At 37.6% G+C, this 27,884-nt stretch overlaps 1 protein-coding gene across 8 annotated transcripts; it reads left to right on the top strand.

Annotated features, from left to right (window-relative positions):
• The first annotated feature begins 79 nt into the window (after nt 1–79).
• On the top strand, nt 80–27,824 carry LOC110826576 (cytosolic carboxypeptidase 2). Of its 8 annotated transcripts, XM_022057329.2 has the most exons (20): nt 424–578; nt 2,912–3,108; nt 4,865–4,989; nt 5,577–5,728; nt 6,690–6,865; nt 7,854–8,006; nt 8,910–9,142; nt 10,346–10,492; nt 11,855–11,993; nt 13,022–13,135; nt 14,698–14,808; nt 16,444–16,613; nt 18,179–18,350; nt 18,984–19,211; nt 20,641–20,732; nt 21,277–21,436; nt 21,911–22,124; nt 22,298–22,478; nt 23,427–23,780; nt 24,984–27,824. In XM_022057329.2, the coding sequence occupies exons 4-20, from the start codon at nt 5,668–5,670 to the stop codon at nt 25,528–25,530; spliced, it is 3,252 nt and encodes a 1,083-aa protein (XP_021913021.2). In that variant the 5' UTR covers nt 424–578; nt 2,912–3,108; nt 4,865–4,989; nt 5,577–5,667; the 3' UTR covers nt 25,531–27,824. The 8 variants fall into 8 exon arrangements, with proteins under 8 accessions (XP_021913023.2, XP_021913025.2, XP_087196579.1 ...); XM_022057331.2 differs by lacking the exons at nt 424–578; nt 2,912–3,108 and adding an exon at nt 80–161; XM_022057334.2 differs by lacking the exon at nt 424–578 and having other exon boundaries at nt 604–3,108; nt 23,427–23,776; nt 24,984–25,217.
• Nucleotides 27,825–27,884: the final 60 nt, after the last annotated feature.

Below are 27,884 nucleotides of genomic sequence, written 5' to 3' on the forward strand. Positions count from 1 at the left end.
GATGTCGACGACACAGATGACCTGGTCATGGATATTAAATAGATATTCTTGTATGCTTTCCATTGAAACAAGAGGAAAAAACACAATAATAAAAAGCAAAATATATTCGCAGTAAACTAATATCTGACATATGCGTAACAATAACATTCCGATAAAAAAAGGTTGAGACATTTAATTTACGCTTTCACTCAAGTTACACTTAAAAATCCGTTACACTTGTTTCACAAAGATTAAATTCTATTTTACCAACATTTACTATGGTTGGGAGTTGGGGGGGGGGGGGGGTAGGTTGTCTTTTTTTCTTCTGAATAGGTTGATTAGTGTTTGTTGCTAGTGTTCCTAGTATTACATTTTGTTTTTAATATATTTTGGCGTGGATATTGGAAAGGTAAGGTAGTTGTTTTAATTTACACGTGCGTAGACGGTGTTCTGTAACGTTAGGCTTGGATGTTTTTGCTCTATGTCATGTTTATTACAAGGAGACATGAATATTCAGGAGGTTGTTGACGTTTGTCGTAATTTGAAATAGCATTACGATGTGCAGGATCTTCAGTTTAAATGATGTGTTCGTCGTTAACGTATGTTTTCATAATGCTTCACGTTACAGAAACGTTCAGTTTCTACGTTTATATACAATGTTTCTACAGTTTACTGTTTTGAGTTTGTATTACTGTTATTGTTTTATGATTATGGTCCATTAAAAAAAGCTCATGAACAAAGGTTTTTAGACTTCTGTCAATACCATCTTAACTTTATTTTGTTAACTTTCAAAATTTATTTTGAATATCACTACAGTTGTATGTAAAAGAGTAATTGGTAATGGAGTGACATCATTTGGACAAGCTATTTGCCCTCATACATATTGAATGAATGATTTAGCTTGACTTCTTATTGTGATACTGGGAACTACCCGTTCTTGAAGTGCCTGAGCACTGCGGGTCCCAACTTTTCGTTGGCTTGATCTATAGACATTCTGTAGGACTCCTTGGATGAGGGATCAGCCCATCGCAAGGCCTCTACCTGTACACAGGACAGCACAACACAGAAAAACGTAGACAAACATCCATGGCTTGAGTGAGATTCAAACTCACGGTCCCAGCGACCAAGAGGCAGAAGGCCCATGTCTCAGACCACGCAGCCACTGCGGACCCCGCTTGTCTTCTTACAAGAGCAAAACGTTTTTTTTCATAGAGACAAATGAGAATCAGTATTATAAAATTGGTAGTGATCTTCCCCTCCTATTTTTCTTACTAATATTTCTAACACATGTTTAATCGGTTTGAAATCATTAACTGTTTTTAATCTAAGAGGTTAAGTAAGCAATAAAATGCATACATTTAGGGCACTATATACAAAAATGTTATAGTCTGTTGCTACCATGTGTAATTACCCAACTTTTAGAAATTTTCTTGTAAGAATTTAAAATAAGTTTGTAATGTATCAGTGTAAATGGCAATTCATGTTCATATTTTTGGTACAATCAGTTTAGTGGCGTGGAGATATTCCTGTGTGCATGTGTGCAAGCACACATACATTTATAAAAATTGAGATTTCCATAAGAACTTATTCCTGTACAAAAAAATTGATCTTTCCAGTTACAGCACATGGATAACTAAAGTATTCCGTTTCTGAGTCTGATGGTCAGTTTTATGTGAGAAAAATTCCAGCAGTATAAAAATTATATAAAAAATAAAAATCTTGATAAGGCAACTTCTTTTTAAATAGCTGTAAAATTGTTATAAAGCCATCTACATGATTTTCACTCTAAAACCAAATATACCACTTAACTCAATGTAGTTTAACAGGTTTTATGCATGTTATTTCATTTCTGATACCAGATAAGTGGATGCACTGTGTCATTTCATTACAAAGATACATGTATTTCTTTTGAGCAAATAGTAATTTTCAGTGCTAGAAATTGTATACACATTTCATAACTTCAGTTTGTATGGTAATGGAATGTCATAAACTTGGTAATGGAATGACAACAGTTCATTGGCTAATGTGGTTGCTGTTATATACTTTCATCAATGCAGTAGTAATAAAATGTGTATGTTAGGTTAGGTTAGGTTAGGTTAGGAGACAAGAAAAGAAATGAAGACTCGTTATCCATTGCTTGGTGTCATCTGAATCATTAAGCATTCAAAAGTGAGACCTCTGTATGAAAAAGGGGTAAAACTTGAATTTCCAATCACAGATCAATTTAATTACTAATAGCATTCTCCAAAATATTTCAGTAAGTCATGTTTAAAAGAGTAAGTCATTTCTTAAACTTGAACAACATCTTTGCAGATGAACAGCTTGGATTTAGAAAAAATCTCACAATAGATAAATCCCTGTTGAATTTTTCACATGAAATTTAACAAATTGCATGTTGACAGAATATCGTGTGATTTTATTAAAACATTTGAGTGTATTAATCATGAATTATTACTGACAAAACTTAGTTTTCATAGAAATCAAGGTATAGCTGGACGATGGTTTAACTCATGCCTTCATGACAGAATAGTAGTAATAAAATAATGGGATTTGAGGTTTTCATGGCAGTGAGTCTGAAGATGGTTATTGCGCCATGTAGTCTGGTAGCTGTTTACCAGACTACATAGTGCAACAACCCAGAAGACAGCCATTTTCAGAAATGAAATCATCAGTTTCATATTATAACACCTACTCAAATTCTTCAACTGCCATTACTAATTATGTTAAAAATAATAACATCAAATAGGAATTGTTGTTGCATTTGCAAGGATTATTTTTCACATGCTGTTTTATGCCAGCAGTTACGAATCTTTTGTCTTCAAAGACACAAAGACTAAAATATACAAACCTTTAATTTTACTAAGTGTTTGGTTTGGATGTGAAACTTGACCCCTCACTTTAAGTGAAGATCATAGACTTTGTTTGAAAACAGGGTCTTGAGGAGAATATTTGGATCTGAGAGGGATGAATCTTTGGTTTTGCATAAGAGGAGAGGAAACATTTTGAACGTGCGAGTGCCTATCAGTTTGTTGAGAAGGAATCTGCTGCATGGAGTTTATTTTATAGTGATGGGAATGTTAACAAAAGCTCTGTAGATGGACGCTCGTGCCATCAGTATTTTTTGAAAATGTGAGTTTAATTGAAACCACTGTTGCAAACAAATATGTTGGAAGTGCTTGAACTTGTTTGTCAGAGTAACCTTTTGACATGAATTTCCAGCTGCAGTGTTACAAATTGGGGGGCTTTGGTTAATTCGGCGATGAACCTTCGGGTTCGGTAAGCCATCTAGATAGTTAGTGTTATAAATGTTTTGTCAATTCAGAATGTTTGGTAGGCTTGAAAGAACCAGTTGTCAGTATGCACTGCTTTTCCATATGTGGCCCATCATTCCTTGTAGTGAAGCAGTGTCCTTGGGAAGCTAATAGTTGCTCAGCTGGTGATAAAATTATTTACATATTATGGAAGCCAGATGTCCATTACCATGTTCACAACAGCCCATCACTAGACCAAAATTAATCCAGTTCCCATCCTAAAATCATGTTTCCTTTAGTTTAATTTTGTAACATTCTCCCTTCTATGCCATGTCCTCTCCCCTTCAGGTTTTCCCGCTGAAACTTTTTGTCATTTTTTGGGAAGGGTTTTTTTTTGAAAAGGAAGTCTGAATGTTTTACTACGTATGTATAGTTCCACCAATTACCTGTGCTGCTTGGATACATTTTTCCCCTTTCATCACTGGTCCTTTCATTTTGAATGACATTCTGTTGCACAAAGAAAACACTTTTTACATTTATTTCCAGATGTGTTTGGGAGATTTGATCCATTTAATATGATCTAGGTTTGGATGTGCCAGAAATATGGGGAGTTTCTGAATATAATAATGTTGTTATAATCTGATTTTACAGTGTGATAGACTTTCACACTTTTTCTCTCCACAGAAATGATTTATGAAAAATTAATTAATTTAATCATTTGTTTGGTTTGTAGATAGTCATGGCCTTCAGCTGGATAACACCTTATAAAACTTCAGAAAAAAAAAGTGTGGAAAGCTCTGATTTTATAAGTAATATGAAGACTTGAGATATGTCATGTAGTGATTTGTGAAATTTCCTGTGGCAGACTATGCTGCTTCTTCACGTGCAAGTTACTGTTCAGGAATTGATTGTGTGCCTGCTAGTTACAGCACAGGGACTCAGTATTCTACTCAGGGTTAACAATCTTGTAACAAAAGAGGGGGTGGTTGGGAAGAGGGTTGGTCAATATATAAAATCAATACCTTGTTTGGAATTCTTGAAAGCTGGTGGTACCAGGAGACACCAGCAGGGGATGACAGGTGGTAAGACCCTGACTGAAGGACTTCGTGTGGGTCAAATGGTAATGAACTCAAGAAATGATTTACACAAATTCTCTTCATTCATACGTGGGTAGGACACTTCAGACTCGTAGCATAAGTAACAGTAGAGTTTATTTCCATGAGGGTAACAAAATTCGTAACTTAAACTGTGAATGAGGTTAACTAATTCTGATGAAAGAGCTTGAAGGGTCATTATAGCTAATGCGTAAATATATCTCCACTGTGATCACCGTGACTACAAGGAATCCTTTAAATAAGAAACACAAAATGTTCAAGAGAGAGGTTAAGGATAGGGTAGAATGGAGATAAAGATAACATGCTTCTGCCATCAGGGCTGAAGCGAAGTGAAGTGATGATGCTGCTGCTTCCCAGCTTTCCTCACATCAGCCCTGATGATGGAGGCAGTATGGTACTGTGAAACATCAGCAATGAGCAGGATCAGCATGAAAACCAAATCACTGAAAGCTTCAAATCAGTCTTATTGGTTTCTGATATGAGTTTATTAGTTGGTGGTTGGTTTTGTGTTCCCAATAGGTAAATCTCTTGTGATGATGGCGTGAGTTGCAGCCGTTGATACCGCACGCTCTATGACTGCTCTGGTGTCACTTCTTTACTTACCAAAACCATTCCAATGTCCAGAATATCGGGAATAATTGCGGGTAAGTTTAAACATTTTAGGAAAGAGGAAGAAGAGAGGGGAGTCAGACACTGAGGAGATTTAAGGATCTATTTGACTAACTGAGAGATATGAACAGGTCAGAAGGCCTAATCCCTGTGGCTCATGAGATGATGATGATGAGAAAATCAATAATAGAATGTACAAGGCAGCCATTTTGCATATATAAAAGAAGTTATTGATACTCAAAGGTTCTTTAGACTGTTTATAAGAGCCCTCCTGTGGTCCCTATTTTGAACCAGAAGAGCCCAGGCCAGTACTTTAAAATGTATTTTGTTAAGACATATTTTAGTATTATCATTCATATGTGTCACCAGTTTTGATTTTTTTATGAATTTTGAGTAATCATTTGTTGTGATTTGTTTGTTGAATATAAGACAGTGTCTTTACAAGCGTATTCTTTTTCATTGTTTACACTATTTTCAGTAAATTGTATTGAAAAACCTTGTCTGTATAAAACATGATAAATTGAGCCAGTCGCTTGTAGTTCTCTTCTTGCTTCTGCTTCAGTTCTTTACAATTATTCCCTGTGCTTCTGTGGTGATGTTTGATCTATAAGTTGTCTGGTAGTGTTGCTTGGTGTAGGGAGAGGGGTGGAGGGCTGAATTGATCCTCCAGTCAGTCATTCAGACAGACAGACAGACATGCAGTTGTGGCAGGGATGGAAACAGGCGGAGTGGTGAAGGAACTACAAGCAGCTCTGTTCCCCGTGTGTGCTAAAGGTCAGATGTGAGCTCAGTTACAGTATTGAGTTGGTAATGCAGCTTTCTGAAGTAGATTCGTGTAACTTCAAACGAACCACTGACACACACAATTTTTTAAAGGAAGGTAAATTTTGTTATTTTTGCATAATAAATTGTTGACTAAAATTACTCCTTAATACATTTTACGTTACAGTGAGGGTCAGTGACATGTAACCAGAGAGAAGTTGGTTTTGATTGGTGAAATAAAATAGTCTGTTTTCACAAGTTGGGCAACTTATTGCTTGAACCAGCCTCATATTACCTCATTTTTTCTTTATTTTTGTGGTTTTAGAGAAAACACTGGCCTGTTCAGAGCATGGTGATTGCTGTCAGAGAAGGAAGTCGCTTACATTCTAGGCTGTTGACATTGTTTAAGATGCAATTGAGGCATGACTATAGAATAAACTGAGAAATACATATTTCAGTTGAGATTGTTTTTTGAAAACTGTACATTGCAAACTGCCATTGTCTTTGATTGAATGCTGGAAAAATTAAAGAATTATTATTCACATTTCATGGTAACTAATTTGTAAATAAGTTGCATTACAGAGTTTTTAAGTTAGTTTATTTGTTTATGTGTTTGTTGTGTGAAGTACAGAAATTGAATGGTTCATACTGGTCCAGTATGACCACTGAATTTCTTCACAACACTTTTCTTTTATTTCAGTTTTGAGAAGTAGAATGGTGAATTTTGTATTATTATACCTTATGTACATTAAGATGTAGAAATTCCACAATAAATCAGTCAAACCAATCTTGTAAGCTGTAATAACTGTAAAATGTTAGGCACCATTAGCTGAGATTGTGAAATTTATGATTTGGCCTGTTTTCCTGTAATTACACAATCATTATATTTGCACCTTCAGCAAACTACTGAAGTTCATAGGGGGCTGTGGGCACATTCAGTAATATGTTGCTGTTTTTAATAATATGTCTACAGGTAGTTACTTGAGCAGTTTCCTGCAGAACACCCTCAAGACAAACCAAGTGGAGATTAATACAGACAGTAGGACGCTGAGACCTGTAGCAAAATTAAAGGAACCAAGAGATCTTTTTGCTTCTCCCAAGGAATCAGGTTGTCCCCAGGGAGCAGCTCGGTGGCCTGCAGAATGTCAGGTGTGTGGCCTCAAGTGATGTCACAGAAGGTGCACGTAGTTGAGCCTTGTTACTGTTGGCAACAGTGTTACACATATTTGCTAATTTGTCCATTTTTCTGTTAGCTGAGTATATACATAATGCAGTGGCCTTTTAGTGAAGAAAGAAGTGTTGTGCCATTGATCTTCTTGTTGACTAACTGTATTTTTAACTGCCAAATGAAAAAGTGTACAAGTCGCAAACATTGCAACGCTACGGTCACAAGCGCAGCGCTTCACTCTTATGTCTGGAAGCGCTATAGTAATTACGCAACTTGTGAGTTGAAGGACTGCTGGAGTGTTTGTATAATGCTGATCTTACTGACTGCATGGTCATGGGCTGCCTGTATGCTGGGGTAATTAGTTTCAGTTTATCCGTGCATTTTTAGTTATGCACATGAAATTTTGTGTTGTTGGAAGGATCGAATATGCCCATAACACTTTGCATGAAACATGTTTTTGAATGTATGGCGACAACACACATTTTCGCACAAATGTTTGCCAGAGAAATGAAGTAGGCCTTAATGCTTTGTTTTTCATCTAGCTGATTGTTACACTGTGAAGTTGGACCTACATTCACAGCCCGTTTCAGAATATGTTTTGCGTATTAACAGGAAGAACGTGTGTAATTCTATTAGCTTTCCAGCAAGATTACGCATCAGTAGAGCTCAGTCTGTATAGTTGCTAGGCTATGGGCTGAATGGGTTCAGTTTTTGGCAGAGGCAGGAATTTCTTTCATAATTACCACATCCATTCGAGGCTCAGCCATTCTGCTATAGAATTGGTACCAGAGGCTTGTCCTGTGAGAGCGAAGAAGCCAAGGTATGAAGTTGACTGCTCGTTTCTATCTTGTTCTGAGATTAAGAATGCGTGGAGCTTGTAGTTCTACTCGTACAGCTTCATGGCACATTTCTTAAGTGGTACAATAACCTAGTATTGTTTGAACCCACTGTAAGATACCTTATTTGCAGGTTTTGGAAGAACGTGTACAACATATAGATCCTCCAGTTTTGGCACCAGAAAAGTATTACCAACCTACTGGTTGTGAAATGCAACCCAAGCCAGTGGGAGAAGAGGCGGGCCAAGTGGTTTTCCAGTACTACCCTATCAGTGCTGTGAGCTATGTAAGTTTTAAGATTATGTATTGGTTGAGAGTGAGAGCTGCTTCAGCACTGCAAATTTTGAACCTTCTTGATTTTTTTTGATGAGACTGCCCCAGAATTCAGCAAATGGTAGTTCACTAGATTGGGCTTTTCTGGCTCAGGACGGGAACCAGTGGTGTGCTCATGTGAACATGGTAATCAACTTTCAGATTCCATAAAATGTTGGAAATTTTGTGAGTGACTGAGCAACTAACTGTTGGCTTCTCAGGAAGGACTCGGCTCCATGGAGTACTTACTATGTTTTAAAAGTACATTATGTGTATTGCTGCTTTCAAAAATGTTCTTGATTTCATTGCGAGTTTTAGATAGTTGTCGCTGTCCATCTATAAACACGAGAAAACTCCACAATGGTTGATCATATTTTCATGTATTTATAACAGTTTCATTTACTAATTACTGAAGAAATTTGTAGTCCATATTGGAGAATTTATACTTTGTTTTGTGTGAAATGAAAAATTTAAAGGGATCACATAGTTTTTTGACTTATATGAAATTTGAGCAAAACTTTACATGAAATTTCAAATTGTGGTGCTTTCACATATTAACATATTTTGGCAAAATTTATTACTATATTTTGACTTCAATGTAGTTTTTCCACCACTTCACATGCATTTTCGTATTAGGTATATTTTACAGTGTGGTGAATATTATTTTATCAATAAAGTCCATCTTAGAGTTATGTTTTTCTGTTCATTGAGGGAATATATTGTGTTGTGTGTAACGTTTGCTTATGTGAGTTCCATGCTGGGCTTTTCACATTTTTTGGTTTAATTTAAACTCTGTCCATTCTGTAACTTCTGTTTCTCTCAGAGAAAGACATTATTTTGTACGAAATCCTTATACTTCATGTATTTGTTTCTCAAGTTTAGCCGCTCAAGTGTCGGAGGTAGCAAATACTTCCTGGATTCGTGCCCCTGTGGTGATCGAGTAGATGGTCTACGTTTTGAGTCTCGCTTTGAATCCGGGAATCTTGCCAAGGTGGTGAAGATAACAGAAAGCTACTATGAACTGTACCTTCGCACAGACATGTACACCAATAGGCACATACAGTGGTATTATTTCAGAGTTGAGAATACAAAGAGCCACATGCTGTATAGGTAAGAATTAATGTTCTGATTTGCCTTGTATTGCTCTTTTATTTTCATAAATATTTTGTGTGTTGTAAATCAGGCGCCTTATGCCTTGATTATTAACGCTTTGAGTGTACAGTTGTAAAATAACAAATGCTTGTCAAGGACTGCAGCGAGGCATACGTTTTGGGAACATTTCATCAGTACTGGTCAAGATGATAATGAAGTAAAACTCACAATCTTTGACTTCTATCTTGTTTGTCTCATTTCTGAAATACTGTACTGCTTAAAGAATATTTCTGTCAGTTTCTGTGCATATAAAATGTGTCTGTATATTCACAGAACATGTGCACTTGTTTGTTTGTGAATTAAAAAATACTTCAGTGCCCTTCACCATAGAAATAGCTATTCACTCTCACTTCACACTGGATGTAAACAAAACCACATGCTTCACAGAGAGAACTCTTGGTTCTTGGTCAAAGTGCAGAAATTTCAGCCATGAAATAGTCCCATTTTAAGGTACATTTATATTGTAAACAATCTGCAAGACACAAAAAATAAATAATACTGATTGCTGTAACTGTACAGTTTGCAGCACATATCAACCATACATCAGTCACGGCAGATTACTGTGGAAGGACATCACTATCATCGTGATATTTTGTTCGTATCTGATTTGAAGTTAGAGTGAATGGAGAATAGATTTCTTTTTGACTGCGTGTATTTTAAATCATAATATTCCTCACTTTTACTGGAGAAGAGAAATCTCTGTCTCACTTCGTTCAGATTGTTTCATGATATCAGTTGGAGGCTCCTTTAATGCATAGTTTTAGTGAAAGTATTTTGAAGTTCTATCCTCACTGTCTCTGCTAGGCTGCTTTTCAGCCTGGAATACATTTTATCAGTTTTACACTTTCTATGCCATAGTTTTTAAATTTGATCCCAAATGTTGCTGTCAGATCACTCTGTACTTTTAATATGCTGCTATAATGTCACAGTTTAGAAGTTTTATCTCCAAGTTCATTGTCTCACCCCTCTTCAGACCAACAGCAACAACAACCTGTGTTGGTACATCATCATCATTTACAAACCAATTAATATTTCATTTATAATTTGTGTGGTTGTACTTTTTATATTTTGTTATTGCAAGACAAAAATAGTTGTTTTAATTGTAGCAGGAGAGAAGTTAATGCCAGCAGAACTGTTGCTCATCTTGGAATTTGTTTCCAGGTTTTCTCTTGTGAACATGTGTAAAGCAGAGAGTCTGTATAGTGTTGGCATGCGACCGTTGCTTTACTCAACTAAAGATGCTCAGTTAAAAGGCATTGGCTGGAGAAGATGTGGCGACAATATTACATACTATAGGAATGAACCATTGTAAGCAAGAAGATGATTCTTTTAGCCTTCATGCTTGTTTTGTCATAAAGGAATTAATTATCATTGTGGTAGCATGTTTAAGTAAGTTGGTCCCGAATTTAGAGGTGATACATCCATCTAAAACATTGCTAAACACTTACAAAGCTATACTGCATCATAAATGGCATCTTACCACTGTAAGAACCTCACATCTCAATGAGTTACTTGATTTTCTTAGTAATGATTCATAGATTTTGTATTTTTAACTCTTCTTTAATTAAATACCTGATACAATTCTACAGCTATGATAATTAGTCCTTTCAGACTTAATATTGTGACTGATTAATTGAAGTTTTTATCAGTTAATGAAAATTATGTCACAGTCTCAAGAACCTGAAGGCAAAACTTGTCACAAAAATAATGTATGCTCTTAAAACAACACTCTCTTGTTTGTAACTAGCTGCCAGACATTTATAATCTTGAACTTCTTCCTTGGTACTATAACATTTTTGCAGAATTTTAACATTTATCACTTCAAAAATCTGTATTGTCCTCTGGGAAACAAGACAGAGGAACTAGACTTTTCTAGGTATTGCTGCATGTTGAGTGGTAAAAATTGCTGATGTTTTGAAGGCACTTGCTGCCCCTTTTCTCATGTTCAAAGTTACTGGGGTTATTTTGTCCCAATCAGAATTTGTGACTGTCTTATATTCTTGAATTAACCCACTGATACTACTTTCCCATCACATTGGCCCTGAAGAAGGTGCCAGAAAGTTCCCCTGAAACGTGGATAATTGTTATTTAATTGACATTGCCTGATACGCATAAAACTACAGTGAATGTTGGTAGCTTTGGAAACCTAAAGTGATTGGTCCTGTGCTATTACACAACCTGCGTTGAAACAAGGACTCAGTGTTGCATTGATGGTTTTGAAATTTTGTGCCACTAAGAAGCCCTTAGTGGCCAGTAGTCTGATAGATGTTTACAAATGATCTGGGCAATGACTCATCCTTGATGATGGAGGCAATAAGGACCTCTGAAACATTTGTAAACTTATATCAGACTACATGGTGCTACTATTTGGCAGACGGCCATCTTCATACTTACTGCTTTGAAAACCTCAAATACTATTAAGAGGCCTTTTGATTTTGTAAGTGAAGGGAAAAAACCTTGTTTTACATATAATAGCTGCACAAGAATTTGTGGCTTGTTGCCAGTGTGTTTTGTGGTGTATCTTCAGGGGGTGGAACTCAATTCTGAGAAGATTTAAGTTGAGTTGTAATTAAAATGCTCTGTGCTCATATTTTATATTAACAGAATGTTTTAGACGAGGTTTCGCCTTTGTTAGTGCTGTTATTTAGCATTATTGTTTGTGTTTTGTAGGCCTGGTGAAGAGGACCAACTTCCTAGCTACACTCTGACTTTCAATATTGAATTTCCGCATGACGATGATCAGGTCTACCTGGCACACTGCTATCCATACACATACACTGATCTGCAGGATTACCTTGTACAGTTACAGGTACATTTCTTGTCTTCTCAGTATGATGTTGGAACAGATACTGAGTAAAGAGAAGAATGTGTAGTGGGCAGTAATAACGCAGAGTGTTATTATAGGCTGTGATTCTGTAATAAACAAATTCTGATATAATTCTCTGTTTTGGACAAGGTGGGAATTTCCAAGCAGTAACTGGGGGTGCAAAATGGGTTCCCAAGCTTTCTCGTCCTTTCACATTTATGCCACCACTCATATCTGCTCTCTCGGTGCTTTCTTTGCATAATTTTTCTACCTGCCAGCCCCTTTTATGTACATATAAAAAAGTAAAGCTGTCCCACTGTATGCCATGTAGGTGCTTGGGGGTGAGAGATGGTATAGCTCCTACTCATTCTCAACCTCGGCACTAGAAGGGGGTGAGTGGTTAGCATCACGCTCCCGGCCGCACTCTACCTCCAGGAAAGGCCCCCAGAACTTATTGGATGGGGTTGTGAGACAGTGTCTTCTTTCATTCAAGGTTTATACTCAGTTTGTAATTTCGAGGTCCTTTCTGGCTTTAGAAATGCTTGCCACACATGCAGGGATCTGTCCTTCGATCGTGGTGCTGTCCCATTGTCCTCATCACATACTCCAACATGTGTGTCTCCTAGGAGAACTAAGAAGTGAAGGTTAAATGCACCCTTCTCACTGCCCCCAGGTGCAAGATCCAGGTATCACAAGCCCAGTCTTGATTCATGTAGACTCCAATAGAGTGGAGTATTACCCAGTGCCACGTCTGTGTGTGTGTGTGTGTGTTACTCTGGGAGGGTAGTGTGATGCTAGCCAAGTTACTATTGCTACTACTGTCAGTTGTGGGGTCCTCTCAGAGAATTGTGAAGTGTTAAAGAAATTTCCTGCTAGGAAACCGAAATATTCAAAGCCTAAATGTTTGTTACTCAAACTTCTATTGTGTGGAAATTTCTGTTCTTTTCTTTTCCTTCTTGCTGGGGTAATAAGTATGACTGATCTTAAAAGGAAGTTCTTATTTCATTAGTTGTATGTGTTTTTGCTTGTAGAACCATCCAGTGAAGTCAACATACAGTAAACTTCGCCCTCTGTGTCGCTCGCTGGCAGGGAACAATGTGTACTACCTTACAGTGACAGCACCGTCACTTCAAGATGAATCTAAGGTAACAGAAAGAAGCAAGTGCTTGAATGTTTCCCTCATCCAGTGTCACCAAGTGGGTACCAGATTAATTTCCTCATGTTGGTATGATACCTGGTTCAAATATCAGCCAGAAAGTCAGACCACCCATGGATTTTCCATTAAAATTTCAGAATGCTACCTCAAATAGTTCATGTCTGATTCCTTTCACGCCTCTCTCACGTTACCCTCCATCGCAAACCTGCCTTTGCATGGTGTATAGCATGCGCAGTTTGTGGGGTGTTATAAAGTAAAGAAACATCCAGTTTTTTTAAAGTAATTTTTCTTTACATTTCACACATTTTTTATGTAATGATCACACGACTGTTTATCATTACAGTTCTGTTTTTATAGCCGATGCAGTACACACGCCTTAATGACGTACACTTCTGCTTGGAATACGGTGATGTGTTGTCCAGGGCAGAAGCCGAGCCTCTGCCTTGTGCCATATCCACACACCCTTTCTCTAGTGCCTATTTGTCTTTGACCCCTCAGTGTGCCAGATTATTCTGCCATTTTTGTCGTGCTTGAACCTGTTTTCCCATTCACTTCTGTCAGGAAATCTCGTTATGAATGTTGCGATACATTTATTTATTTGTGGTTTATTTAATAATGCTGTCAGTAACTCAGACTGTATATTGTGTCAAATAGTATGATGATTAATGAGTTTTAAAGGTAGACATCGTCTTGTATGTGCTCTGTGATGTGTGTTCGTAGAGCAAGAGAAGTGACTACAACAGTAGATGCATTTATTAGGAGCATTAGTCAGTGGCATTTTTTCATCATACTGCTTGTGATTCAGCATCACCTTGTATTTCAGCATTTTCTCATGGTTACAGATACATACTTAATGTAGCACTGTCTCTCAAAATTGTGCCCTGTATACTAAACGTACGGCAGGTTTTCCAAGTGTGTAGGTGCCCCTGCCAGTGACTGTGAAAAATTGACAACCACTTTCTAAAGAAATACTTTATTCTTATCTTATTTTTAGCATTTTTTATCCTAGCCAGAAGATACCTTAATGTTTGTATAGATATTACCATGGCATTTAAGATTAATTTTATGTAACTGCTTACACATGAATGTTGTCGACAAACACTTTTACTCTGCCGGTTGAAGTGATGTAAACAACTGTGTGAATGACACTGATGTCCGATGGGCTGTAACACTTTTGTCATAAATAAATAAATAATTATTAGTGAGAAAGGTTGTTGGTTATACACAAACATATGTACACGTACATGAATTGAGCACCCATAATTTTATTTCTGATTTCATTTGAAATTATTGGATATCAATGACTCCATTTAAAAATATAAGGTGAGGTCTGACCACTGTTAAGTATATTATGTATCTGTAACTTTTTCCCATCTCCTCATTTCTGAAGATGGAAGCTGAAAGTTCTTCCACAGTAGGTAATCATTTTCCACATGACAGCAATATATTCCATAAGGCGGTACTTGTGTGGATCTCTTATTTGTGGCTTCTGTCTCTAGGTTCAAAATTGTATATTGCGGCTGTTGTGATTTTCACTTTGTTTTTGCACAGAAGAAGAAAGCAGTAGTAGTGACAGCCCGAGTCCACCCTGGCGAGACTCCTGCTTCATGGATGATGAAGGGCTTCATGGACTTCCTGACAGGAGACAGCTTACAAGCTAGAGTGAGCCGATTCATATTCATATGTTTCATTAATTCTTGTTGCAGTGTTTAAACTTGCTCTATAGTAATACTATCAGAGGAGTTAATCTAAAAGCCTTTCATATTTGTTGTTCCCAGATACTTAAATTTTGAAACACTTTCAAATGATGTGTTACTTATAATTATGTTCTGCCGCTTTAAGCCCATGTATTTACTTCTAGGCCTATTTCTTTGCTAGCCTGTAGGAGATTCTCTGCATTCTTGGTTATGGTGCCCACACCATCCCCCAGCAAATTGATGTCATCATCATAGGCAAGTACCTGCTTCAGACCATTCAATTTGAACCCTTCCTGATTCCCTCTGACCTTCCTGATGACATGTTCTATGACGTTGACAAAAGAGAGATACCTCGGAAGTTACTGCACTCAGGTTTGTCCCCCATCTTAAAGATAGGGACAAAACTCGATTCTTCCCGCTGTTGTGGTAGTACTTCCTGGTTCCAAATCGAGACTCTAGGCTTATGTATCTTTGAGTGCAGTGTCCTACCACCTGCATGGATTCGAGTCGATGCCTCGAGATTTATAATAACATTTTAATTTCCCAATGGCAATCTCAGCTTCATTAAGGCTCGGTTCCGGGATGAAGGGCTCTGCTTTATGCACTTGAGGCTCGTTACATGTTTAGTAACTTACTAAAGTAATCTTCCCATCTGTCTGCGATTTTGCGTGAGTCCGCGAGCAGATCCCCATTCTCGTCCTTGATCAAATGTGTCCTAGGTTTGTACCCCTTGTTTCATTCGCTTATGCCTCTCTATACTACTCTGATGATTTTATTTTTGCTGTTAGTTTCCAACTCCCCTATGTGATCTCTGAGTTTGTCCCTTTTCTTATTCCTCAAAGTTCTCCTGGTTTTTACACCTTAAACAAATATACCTGTACCTATTTATTTGCAGGCGTTGCAATCTAGTGTGCAATTCTCAGATCCTTTAAATATCACCCGGGTCCTAAATCTGTACAATCCATCCTATTCCGAGGCTTTGCCGTTGTTTTTGTAACATAAAGCATTTTTGTGGTGAAGGGTTGTTAGACCTACGCCCAACCCCCAAGCTGGAGGACCACCCCATATCGACTGTCCGCGATTGCTTATTCAGTGTATTCACAGCTAACCTCCATAACTGGAAGCTGTACCTCCATCTGCAACCTGAGGAGGATGTTCCATGCCATGGTGACAGGGACCCACCTAACGTTGTTTGAACAGGACTGGCATTAGAATAATGCGGTGACACTGGGCATGTTGATTGTTTGACAACATAAAGCATTGGTGAAAGCAATACATCTTAAGTTCATCTTGCAGTTCATGTTCAGAAAGGAAGGAAACTCTTGGAAGAAGTTGTGATACCAAATGTCATAAAATGCTTCAGTCTGTGTATTGGTTAAGCATCTGCCAGACTACTTTGTGCTACAACTCAGCAGACAGCCATCTTATTCGCTGCTGTGAGAACCCGAAATTCTACTCAATCTGAACTAGACTTTTGCAAAGGGTATTGAGCTCATAGTGATATGTAGTAATACTGAAACTCAAGTATACAATACTGAGTGCCTGTAGCTATGAGACTTCTCTCCAACCTGTTCTCTAGATCATGTTCCATTGCTGTTAGGAGCTGCGAGGCAAGTTCATCTTCAAGCTGGTGCCAATGTTGAACCCCGATGGAGTGATAGTTGGCAACAACCGCTGTTCTCTCACGGGACGTGACTTGAACAGGCAGTATCGCACTGTCATCAGGGAGACATATCCGCCCATCTGGAACACAAAGCTCATGATTCGCAGGTATAAAGAAAACTGCAATTAAACCACAGAATTCGAGATCTATTTTAGTACAGACCTCCAGATCCTATGTTCATTTTTGTAAGAAGGTGAATGTTAAATTGTCTCTGGAAAGCATACAAAGGGAGGGAGTAGCTACAAAGCTGTTACGTTTCTTATCTGTTCACTAGATTGTGCTGAGTGGTTAGCTGCATTGCTGCAGTAAGAAAGACTCCAGTATTCATTGATAAGATACTTTATGCTATATTTCACTGATAGATATATTTTAAAGGTGTTTGTTCTTGATGTGTGTATGTTCCTTCCATATTTAAAACTTGTTGGCATATTTATTTCACTGAGCAGTTGGAAATGGTGAGCACTTCTTTAATGTCCTGTCATGTTCTGCACACTAATCAGACCCCACCGCTTCACAAATTAATTATCTGTTATTCGTTGTGTATGTACTGCTCCTAGTATGTTTATGATTGTCTTTATGCCTAAAAATTAGTTTGTTTTAAATTCATCGTATGATGCAAAAATCTACTAACCCTTTGAAGTGGAAGCTTGTCTAAATATTTATAGTTACGATTTGTTACGCAAAGAAAACTGAAATCTTCAGCATTGCAGAGATCAATGTTGAGCAGCTGTCAGTCATTACCCACATGATCAAGAACTTCCACATTGCTCATTATGGTCATAATCACAAAATTCTGCCATCGATGCTTGATGTGAGTCCACTCTTGTTCATCTCTTTGCAACTGTGATGTCTTTTACGACAGTGTTTTTGAACTGAACTGTTGTATGCATTTATTTCCTCATGTATATAATGTACTTCATCTGTCTTATCCTTCTTGGTTCACTTTCATTGAGAGTAATCTGTGATGAGAATAAATATTGAAGGTTGGTATATAATATTCTCCTCTTTTCTGTTGGTTTGCCTGTGATAGGTCTAAATATTCTCTATACCTTATGCCCAGATATCCTCAATCTGTGTTTTTTCCTCAAAGTGAGACCAAGCTCCACACCCATTAAAACACAGTTTTTTTTATTTCTTTTCTTGAAAAGGTGTGCTGAAAGTGGTGCTTTATGCTTCTCATCCCAAAGCATTGCTTCAGCTTCCAAATATGCATTTAATTTATCACAGCAATTAATTATACTGCACTTACGTTAATGTAAGCCTCATTCATTTTGATTTTCAAGAAGAAAATAAAGAATAAATAAGTTCCCGTGCGTATGCTGTCACACATTGCCTGTGAGGCTTGTGAAAATGTAATTTGGAGTAAAGGAGTCACATGATGTCTGTAGGTGAAGACTGTTGGAATAAGAACGAGACTGACAGAAAATGACAGCACATATTACATTAGAGACATGTAATAGATTCCTTTTAGCGAGACAACTGTAATTGCTATAAGAGTACACAATAACCAACATCAGTGACGAACATGGTTTGAATGTTATTTATGGCTTGAAGCTAGCATATCTCTGCCAAAACATGTAGCAAATTTAAGATTGTGTGTCGATAAATAAATGTTGTGTGGATCGCGCTTACAGTCGGTTAATATTATACATATTGTCATGTCTCAGCATAGACTTTATCGCAGGTTGATGGAAGACTGTGGAATTGAAATGTACTGTGATCTGCACGCCCATTCACGCAAACACAACATCTTCATTTATGGGTGTGAAAATCGGCGATCTGCAGATCGTCGCCTGCAGGAGCAAGTATTCCCACTGATGTTGCACAAAAATGCTGCAGACAAGGTACTGAATCGTTTTTCTTCTATGATAATGGTGTCTAGGTAGGAATTGAACTGGGTTGTTTCGCTGCTCCGAAGTCCACGGCGTACAGACCCTCAGCTGAGGAATTCTTCAAAGAACTGTGCTAAAGACTGAAAATAAACTGCTAGTTTATAATACTAATACTAATGTATCAAACTTGGTAGTTTATGCAGTCTACAGGAGCAATTTTTTATTTTATTAACGGTATGTACATGTTTTTAGTAAGGCCGTGGCTGATGCCCTGTAGTTTTAGTAGAGAGAGAATCCAGCATCAGACAAAACAGATGGATAAAAGTAGAAAGCGGTCAAGAGTAATTCTTCACACTTCCAGTTACTGATGCGTAAACATAGTTGCAGCTGCTAATCTTATTGCCCTCCCATCACGTTGGTGAATACAAACTAAATACAACTCTTTTCATGAAGCCTCATTACGTATTTAGATGTATTTCGTACTGTAGGGTACGTTATGAATATATTTGTATACAAATCATACTTGTCCACCCTTGTTAAATTCTGAAATTGTGAAGAAAACTCTTTTACCTTTTATGTAATATGTTGCCACATTAAAAATATGAGCATTGCCAGTTTAAGATGTTTGCTTTCATTTGATTCTAGTTCTCGTTTGAGAGCTGTAAATTCAGGATCCAGCGTTGTAAGGAAGGTACAGGCCGAGTGGTGGTATGGATGATGGGTGTTGCAAACAGTTACACGATGGAGGCTTCATTTGGAGGTTCAGTTCTTGGGGGACGTGCCGGCACGCACTTTACCACGCAGGACTATGAGCAGATGGGACGTCATTTCTGCGAGACGCTGCTCGACTTCTGCGATCAAGATCCAAGCAAGGTGAGAAAGAACTGTCTTTTCAGTGGTAGGATTGAGTTTGTGTCCATTGTTACAGCTTCCTACACAGAGTAAATTGAATTTAATTTTTGAGGTAGAGATGAATAATAAATAAATATAAATTGCATTTTCCACATATAATTTACATTTTTGGCATAAACTTTGGCTTCAAATGGAACCCTTCTCTTCCATCTGAACTTAGTCAGAAGAATGTGCCTTTTCATCATCCCAGTTATTTTGGGAATGATCGGTGGGGTGTTGGTCTGTAAATTTCTCCTGTCGGAAATGCAGTTCTGATCCATATGTTTGTTGAAAGTTTGGGTAGTTTTTGTGTCAAATTTCGTGGAAGTGTAGTAAGTAAGAACAGAATCTTTTCATGCATACAGTTTGTATTTCCACCCTAAACTTTAAATTGTAGTTGACTGCATATAGCTATATTAATACAGGGCAAATGTGAATGGAAATTCACTTAACTTTGCAGTAATTTTGTATGAGATTATAATTATTTTACACAGACTTACTCTTTATTTTTTGTGCTTCCTTTCTGGATGCATCTCAATGGTAAGAAAGTTATCTACTACCACTTTCCTTAACCATAAAAATTTTGTGTTTACAACCAAATCCTGTAAACACATTTGGTTGTACACTTACAATTTGTCGTGTCTTACATATGCTTGTTTCTGCTACTGGAAATGGTAGTATTGCAGATGGCTACCTGCATCTGCTGAACAAGTAGTACTCTTTAAGTGGTAAAAAATGGCATAGCTTAATTAAGTATTCTTAAGAGGAAAGAAAGTTCAATAAATGATGGAGGCATTGGTATTTTTCTCATAATAGCGTTGTGAGTGACAGCAATCCAGTATGAAATGCATGCATTACATTACTTTAAATGTTATAAAAAGGAAAGCTGCAGTTGGTCAACCTTATGCATTATAGAAATATGGCTGTGGAAAATGTTAATCAGTAATACTGAATTCTGTAACCTTTCTGCACTCACATATGTACTACACACGTGTGAGGGTGTGCACACGTGTGTGTCTCACACATTTTCCAGAATATCAGTCTGAAAATGGGAGTGTAGCTGAAACATATAATCAGTCTCTTCTTCGTTATAAAATGTTGGAGGAGCGACATGCCTCTTAATCAGAGCATTTGATTTGATAGCCAGCCCATTAATTTGTATGGTCATGGTTCAATACAGTACGACACAGTGTCATAACCTGCCGAGCCACAGTCGACATCTTCCCTGCCATAAGAACCTCGTATCTTAATTTTTACAGCTTTTCTGAAATTCCTTGATCAGTGTAGTGTTTTTACTGTCACAATAAATGTGTGTGTTAAGCGTAACAAATTTATTATCTGATTACATGTAAGTGTACGCATCAAGTTTGGTTATATGTAATGTGCAGGCCATACATTCGTGCGTCTGTAGGAGAGACTTCGTTGCAAGATTATTAACAGACTTGTTCAAGAAGGGTCCAGTGCTGATGACCCAACAAATATCAACCTCTCAGACTATTCCAGGTAAACTGTATTACTGTATAAATGAAGATGATGTATTCAGTTTGCATTTGTAATTGGTTACTGAAAATCCTAGCTGTTTTTTGGTAACATCAATTCTGTAGCGTTCGTATAAATAGATAGAATTTTTTACTGCATATTGACACTAATAATGTAAAATTTCTTGTGCACAGAACATTTACCATTTTCAGAGTATTGCAGTACTGTGTTTAATCAACTTTCCATAGAGCCACTAGTATACGAATGCAGTGCATGTCACTGGAAGGCTTCCTTCACTTGTGTAATATATAACAGTGGAGCTTTTCCTCCAGTGTAAAGAAAATGTGACCTGGTTACAGATGCCAGTTCCTGGTAGATGAGGCGACTGGTTTTCACCAATTCATATACATTTATAAATGGTGGTTGTTTTGCTTATAAAAACTTTTATAGCAGTTGTTTGTAAGAAACATTAAACAAGTTCTTGTCTTTAGCAGCTCCTTGGAATTCCAGTATATTTAAATATATTTCTTTGCTTGATTAACTGAAAATAAAACCAGTGTTTTCACAGTGATGTGGGTGACACCAGCAGTTTGTCAGAAGAAGAGGGTGCAGGTATGGGGATTGTGCCAAGAACAGAAGGATGCTGTCTACCATTACGAGTACCACCTTCATCCCCTGTCTTACCCAGAAGAGAGAATCACAAAACTGATTTACCTCCAGACAACAAGGTAGTGTAAAAGCATGTGTTATGACGCCGACCTATAGAAAATTGCGTAGTAAAAATAACCCTGGTACCTCTGCAGAGATTAAATTAGTCCTTTGAAAGTTTAAAGTGCCAGGAATGAAATTGCATAAGAGCAAACTCACATATGCAAAAGTTTGCATTTCACAAACAGCTTTTACCGATTCATCGATTTCATTGGAGCAAATTCGCATTAACAAAACATACGTAATTGCAGAGATGACTGTATTTATAATTTTTATTCAAAATCAGCGATGTAAGAATTACGATTTAGAATCAGTAAAACATAATAATAGTAAAATACATTTTTTTAACTTTTTGACTCGCTGGTTTCAAAATCGGCGTTATTCTGAATCGGCGCAAATCGAGGGCTACCTGTACTTGGGCACAATCTGACATCCTTAGAAAATGACATGGTAGTAGTGTGTGAGCTGAACTTTCATCTTTGCTACCACATTAGCCAGAACATGCATCAGTTGCTCCAGCTGCCTCAGACTGGAGCCCTGCACCCCAGCGAACTCGGCCCACTCTTCTGATACACAGGACTACAATTGACTTGGGAACAGACCCTGGTAGTGATCTTAATGATCCAGCTACAGATTCTGAAGATGACAGCTCATATCGGCACCACCGTAGTCAGAGTTGTGGAAAAGCTGATATTTCTCCTGGAAGAGGTAAGTGGATTGACATTTTAAATAAACCTTTGATTCCCTGAAGAATAGCTTTTCTTATATAACATTTTTTGTATGTTTACTAAGAACTGTAATGAGATGCTGGTTTCTTGCCCTTCGTTAGAATAAAAAATAGTGTTGTCATTCTAGATATGGGTTTTCAATATTTTCAACAGTGTCGACAAACAAGTGCATAGTCAGCAGTGATATGCCTCCAGAACTCATTGTGACTTCAGCACAAGGTCAAGTGATAAGTGTAGATTCATATGAGAAGCAGGCTGATGGTGCTGCCACCTCAGGGCTTCAGCAAAAACATATGGAGAAAACTCGACACAGATCAAGCCAGATGTCTGTTGGGTATGTTGACCACTACCTTATGTGAGTCTTTTTGTGCAAATTAAGTTAAAGAATGTTACAGCGGTGGAGTAATTCACATATTTCAGAGTTCATACATGCATTCTTTACCCTAACCAAGAGTAAAAAGTTGCACTTAGAACCAAGGTCAGCAGAGAGTCCTTTGATGCTTTTAATGCACTACATACATGAAATGAACACAGAATCAGGTGCTATGCCCGTTCATAAGTGTCGTCTCCAGAACCGAGATTTCTGTGAAATTTGGTGTTGGAAGTGATAAGACTAATTACTGTCTGCAGCCTAGCCGGCCAATATACGTAACTCTTTCTTCACTTGAAGCTCGGATCAGTTTTTATAATTTTTCTCAGAAATGGCTCATTGAACAAGTATCTTGTACACAAAATAGGTCTCATTAGTGTCTATGAATTCTACGTACAGTATGTACGTGTATAAGTATGATGTTTATTTTGTTAAATATATCTGTGCAGTGTAAATTCTATAGCATCAGAATTTATGAATGTTCAGTATGGTATCTGTACTTTTGATTTACTCTTCAACATTACGTTTGTATCTTCTATAAATGAATGTCAAGACCCAAGAGATATGCAAAATCGTAAAGAATAATTTTGGAATATATTACACCAAACTGAAGTACACATTCCTGCTCTTGTTAATCTTTTCTTCAGTGTAGAATCTGTTGCTGGGATTTGTTTGTACAGAGGTTACAGTGTAAATAAATAGTACATTTATGGTAGCTGTCCATTTTGGGATTTCATGCAAATGCAACTCAGCTTAGGAATTGAATGAATAAAAAAACACTCAGAAAGAATCTTGTATTGTTGTATTAAGGTATTTTTAAAGAATTTATTTATATAACAACTGATGTGCTATATTTCTTAACTGATAATGCTCTGTATTGTTAGACATTAAATAATGGAATTAATTTCGCAGTGTGAACCGAGCATGTAAGATGGCTATTCCGCAGCTGGGGACCGAAATAAGATGGACTAGGCAGAGCTCGTTGCTGCGAAAAAAAATATGGACGAGCATCCCTTGCACCTGTCACGAACCGAATGCTCCAACGCATTGGAGTGGTCATGGAGGTGAGGCGTCAACTTTGCAGGCCTGCTCACGGAAACTTTCCAATCTTCAGAAACAAAAACATGACCCAGTGGAAAGGAGCAGAAAGCCTAACAAGAAACAAGGAGAAGACTGCAGACTTCTCAGAGCCTCAGTTTCAGATATTTCTGCAGGAGAAGAGACCAAGAGGAATGCGATCGTGAAAGAGATTCGGACAAGTAGTAGGTATGGAGTGCAAGTTCAAAGTTTGAAACCACTAGTAGTATTTACGCGGTGCAAGTTATAGAAAAGCTAGAGCCTCTAAAAAGGAACAAAAGAGGGAAGATAAGGCAAGGGAAAGTGTAGTCGTTTAGAAAGAATGAAAAACTTGTTCAGCTTGGAGGGACAGAAGCACAGTCATGATTCTCAGTACTCTTTGTTCAGGGGGCAGAAGTGCCTTCAGGATATCCTAACAAACCTCCCATAAGGAAACTAAATATAGCGTTGGATTACGCTAAACATATGGGAGGGGTCGACCGCAGTGACCACTATATTGTTTCTTACCGGTTTATGAGGAGAATGAAGTAGTACCGGAAATTGTGCTTACTTGTGACTAAACAGTGATAAATTTATATGGAAATTTAAAATATTTAAGTGTGTAGTGAGTGCAGGGACTATTTTGACTGAGTCCCTTTTCACCACGGCATGGCACGTTCTCAGGTTGTGGTGGAGGAAAACTATTTTCAGATATGGAGGGTAGCTGCAAATATATTGAACACGCATTCGTGGACAGCCTACAAGGGGTAGTCCTCCAGCTTGAGAGTTGGGTAACAGGCTGACAACTTCATACTGTAAAATCAAGCATGCCACAAAATGTTACACAGAGCCTCAGATTAGGGACCATTTGCAGCTTTTGTGAACACGATAATTAGTACTTGAAGTCCATAAAAGTGAAAAATTTCTTGGCCAGGCTGAGGTAACTAAAGCTTCTCAAGGAGGACTCTGTTCCATGCGGTCTGTTAGTTAAGGGAGCAATGATACATATGTTGTTTTTGCATTGAGAATATAAGTTAGTGTTTTGTTCCCAAAATGTTATCCTTGGCAGCAGAAAAAGCAGCACACACACGACTGAATATTGAACCAGAGACCCCCTGAATGAGAGTTCATTGTCTTACCTCGAGGCTTGCATCAGCCTGAGAATGAATTATGTTTGAATTTTACAGTTAGGCAGAACATCTGATTAATATACTAAGTTATGTCAGTGTTAGTATTATTAATAGTTATAGTGCAGACCTAGATGATAAAGGTGAGAGAAAAACTGTAATTGAACATCCTCCTAAGTCTTAATTTTCTCGCTACAATTTTACATTGTGTGTGTATCAAGAAATTGCATGATTCTGTTAATTTGGGTTTCTGTTAGTAAAAGTACAATTTGCGTTGCATCCTCAGGAAACATCTGCACCATGATGACATTAGAAAAGTACATAAAGGCTCGAGTAATGACACGTCTCCTGGAGAAGATATGGAGAATAATCTTGCTGATGTGAAGAAACTGTTGCGACAGAAGTGCAAGCTTCAGAAATGGAAGACTAGTAGTAGCTCAGAATATATGTGTGAAACTGTTGGTAAGACTGAATCTTTGCATCAACAAAAGAAACCTCATAAATTTGAACCCTCTCCCCATGCCCATCAGAGGAAAGTCTGCAAGAAACCAAGCCTTAAGTGGAAATTCTGTCATGCCGTTGCATCTGTGGTGACAACCCATGACAGTAATGCCAGAAACCTAGTTGACCTGACAGGCTCAACTTCTGAGTCAAGTACTGAAGACAATAAGCTAGAAATACCAGCTGTAAGAGCAAGCAGTGCACACAGCAAGAAAAAGAAGAGGCATAAATCAACAGCTGGACACAAGAAGTCTCGACACGTCTCGTCTGCCTCATCTGTACTGTCAACTTCACGTAAGCAGACAAGCAGTAAAAAGCTGGTAAAAACCTAGAAGTCTTCTGTTATCTGATGTGACAGGAATTTGACTGGAGCGACCAGTAGATGAAATATAAGCGTGACTGCAGTTGGATGACTTTAATTGTGCTGGTCTTCGTGGGGTGGATAGGTGTTCATAATTGGCTATATCAATATGTAGTTTAGCTATCCCTGGCCTAGATGGTGTGTGGCATGAACAGGTGTGTCCAGAACTTGTTCCTCAACTTGTACTAGTGACACCACAAATCGGAGGTTCATATTTGTCTTTTCTAATTTAATATGTCTGATAGGAGGTTTTAAAATGGGCATTCTTTTGATTTGTAGGTCATCCAAACCTTCATTAAGGAAGTATAGAGTTTGTCACTATGATTATAAATATAATTTCATTTTGAAATTTCCAAGATTTGTTCATGGTTCATGTTACCTGCAAGGTTCTGGTCTGTAGTTGCAATGTGTTCTGTCATGTTTATTGAATTTAAGTTCATCCGTGTTGTGACAGGTATGTGCTTTCCTGTCTGATGTCTTACTGTCAGGTTTCTGCCTCTGTAAAACATGAGATCAGTGGTGCTGCTGCTATTATATCATCACCCTTACAAAAGAAATTTATTATATTTTATATAATATAATGAATTTAAGACTTATGTTCTGGAGTTGTATTGTGGAGTTGCTCTTCTAAAACTTCATGCCAATCACATGAATTTGTAAGGTGAGCATGACAGTAGTGTTGTGTAATATAGGGTTCTGAATTTATGTATGGTAGTAGGTCTTCAAACGGAATGCAATTTCACTGAAGAATGTAAAACATGTCAGCCAAATGCACATTTACACTTAGCTTTAAGTTTGTCAGTGTTACTGGAACTAGGAATATGAAAGTGTGTATGATGATGTTGCTTGTAAGTCAACAACTACAAACATGTTGGCGCTAGAAACTCGGAGATTACATCTGACAAATCTAACACAGGCTGAGCCTGTATGTAAGAAGTGGTAGATGGTAACAGTGACAACAAGGGAAATTTGGTGGCACAGTGATTAGAACTCCAGCTTCATATTTCAGAGGTCCCAGGTTCCGATTTTGCCTGGAAATAAACTCTTCTGAGGTTTTTAGTGGTTTTCCTCAGTCCCTTCAGGTGAATACTGGGATAGTACCTTAGATGAGGCTACAGCCATGCCCTTCTGTATCTTTTCCAGTCCATCATCATAAATCATCCTAATATTTGATATCACATAGTCTGAGGTACTGATAGCATCATTTAGTAAACCACAAATAAACAACACCAAACATGACAACAGCAGCAGTAACAGCGATTTGTAACATACGTACATTGTATTTTAATTATGACATACCATGTGTTGTACATGACAGAATTATTTGTAGGTACAGTTTCCCTTCTCAGTCAAACAGCAACTTTGTATAATATAGAACATTAAGCACAAGTGGTTACATGCTTTGGTATGTGACAGAGGATCATTGTCAGACCTCGATATAGCATGAAGGTGGAAAGGAAAAATGTGCGTAGAGATTCTTCTGTTATATTTTCATTTGGTTCATTTTATCTGCATATGAATGATGGAAAAGTAGTATTAAAAATGCCAAACCTATTGGTTCCTGTGATAAAAACATCTGCCTTAAGAATTACGTCTTCTGGTTATTACACAGTTAACAAGCTGTTTTATTGTTCAAACAAAAGTAGTTCTTTTTCTTGTGGTTTTGTGATAAAGAAATTGTATGTCAGCTCTGTTGAGTATATGGCAGTAAGGGTGATATTGATGTTTGAAAATACTGGATTAATAAATGAAATTCCACCAAATGACATGTCATTTGGCACGTGTGATTTCTTTTTGTGACCAGATAAATGTGCACATGAAGAAAGCCCACATGAAAATTCCGCACAGAAAAAACCCCACTGTCATAAATGCTCACATGAAAAATACCCACATGGAAAATTTGACACAGATAAATGCTAGTTACTAAATATAAGTTGATTATCAAGAGCCACAACAGTTCATTGGTGACCAAAATGCAGAAGGTCCAGTGTGCATTGCAAATGTTTTGCAGAATATTTGTATTTTAATCCAAATTCCAAGCATTGCCAGCAAAATATATTGTTCAATTCTTTTTTGCAAGCTGTTAACCATGGGTATAAATCATGTTGCCAAAACAAGAAACCTCCAGTGCAAAGGCAAGGGGGCATGTTGGTATTTTCTTAGTGCCCTTTATCCTCCTTTAGTGGATATATTTTCTTTTGGACATGATTGGCATTTTACAAACTGTACTTTGTGTGTTTATCTACTAAATGTTTTATTCAGGTTTGTTTAGTATTTCACTGTTTAGGAATTCCCAGTACCTGGTTGCTGATTAAACAAGTTCAT

The sequence above is a fragment of the Zootermopsis nevadensis genome, unplaced genomic scaffold (genome assembly GCF_977971745.1).
Source record: "Zootermopsis nevadensis isolate Lab colony 2312 unplaced genomic scaffold, Znev_1.0 Znev_ptg000061l, whole genome shotgun sequence".
NCBI lineage: Eukaryota > Metazoa > Arthropoda > Insecta > Blattodea > Termopsidae > Zootermopsis > Zootermopsis nevadensis.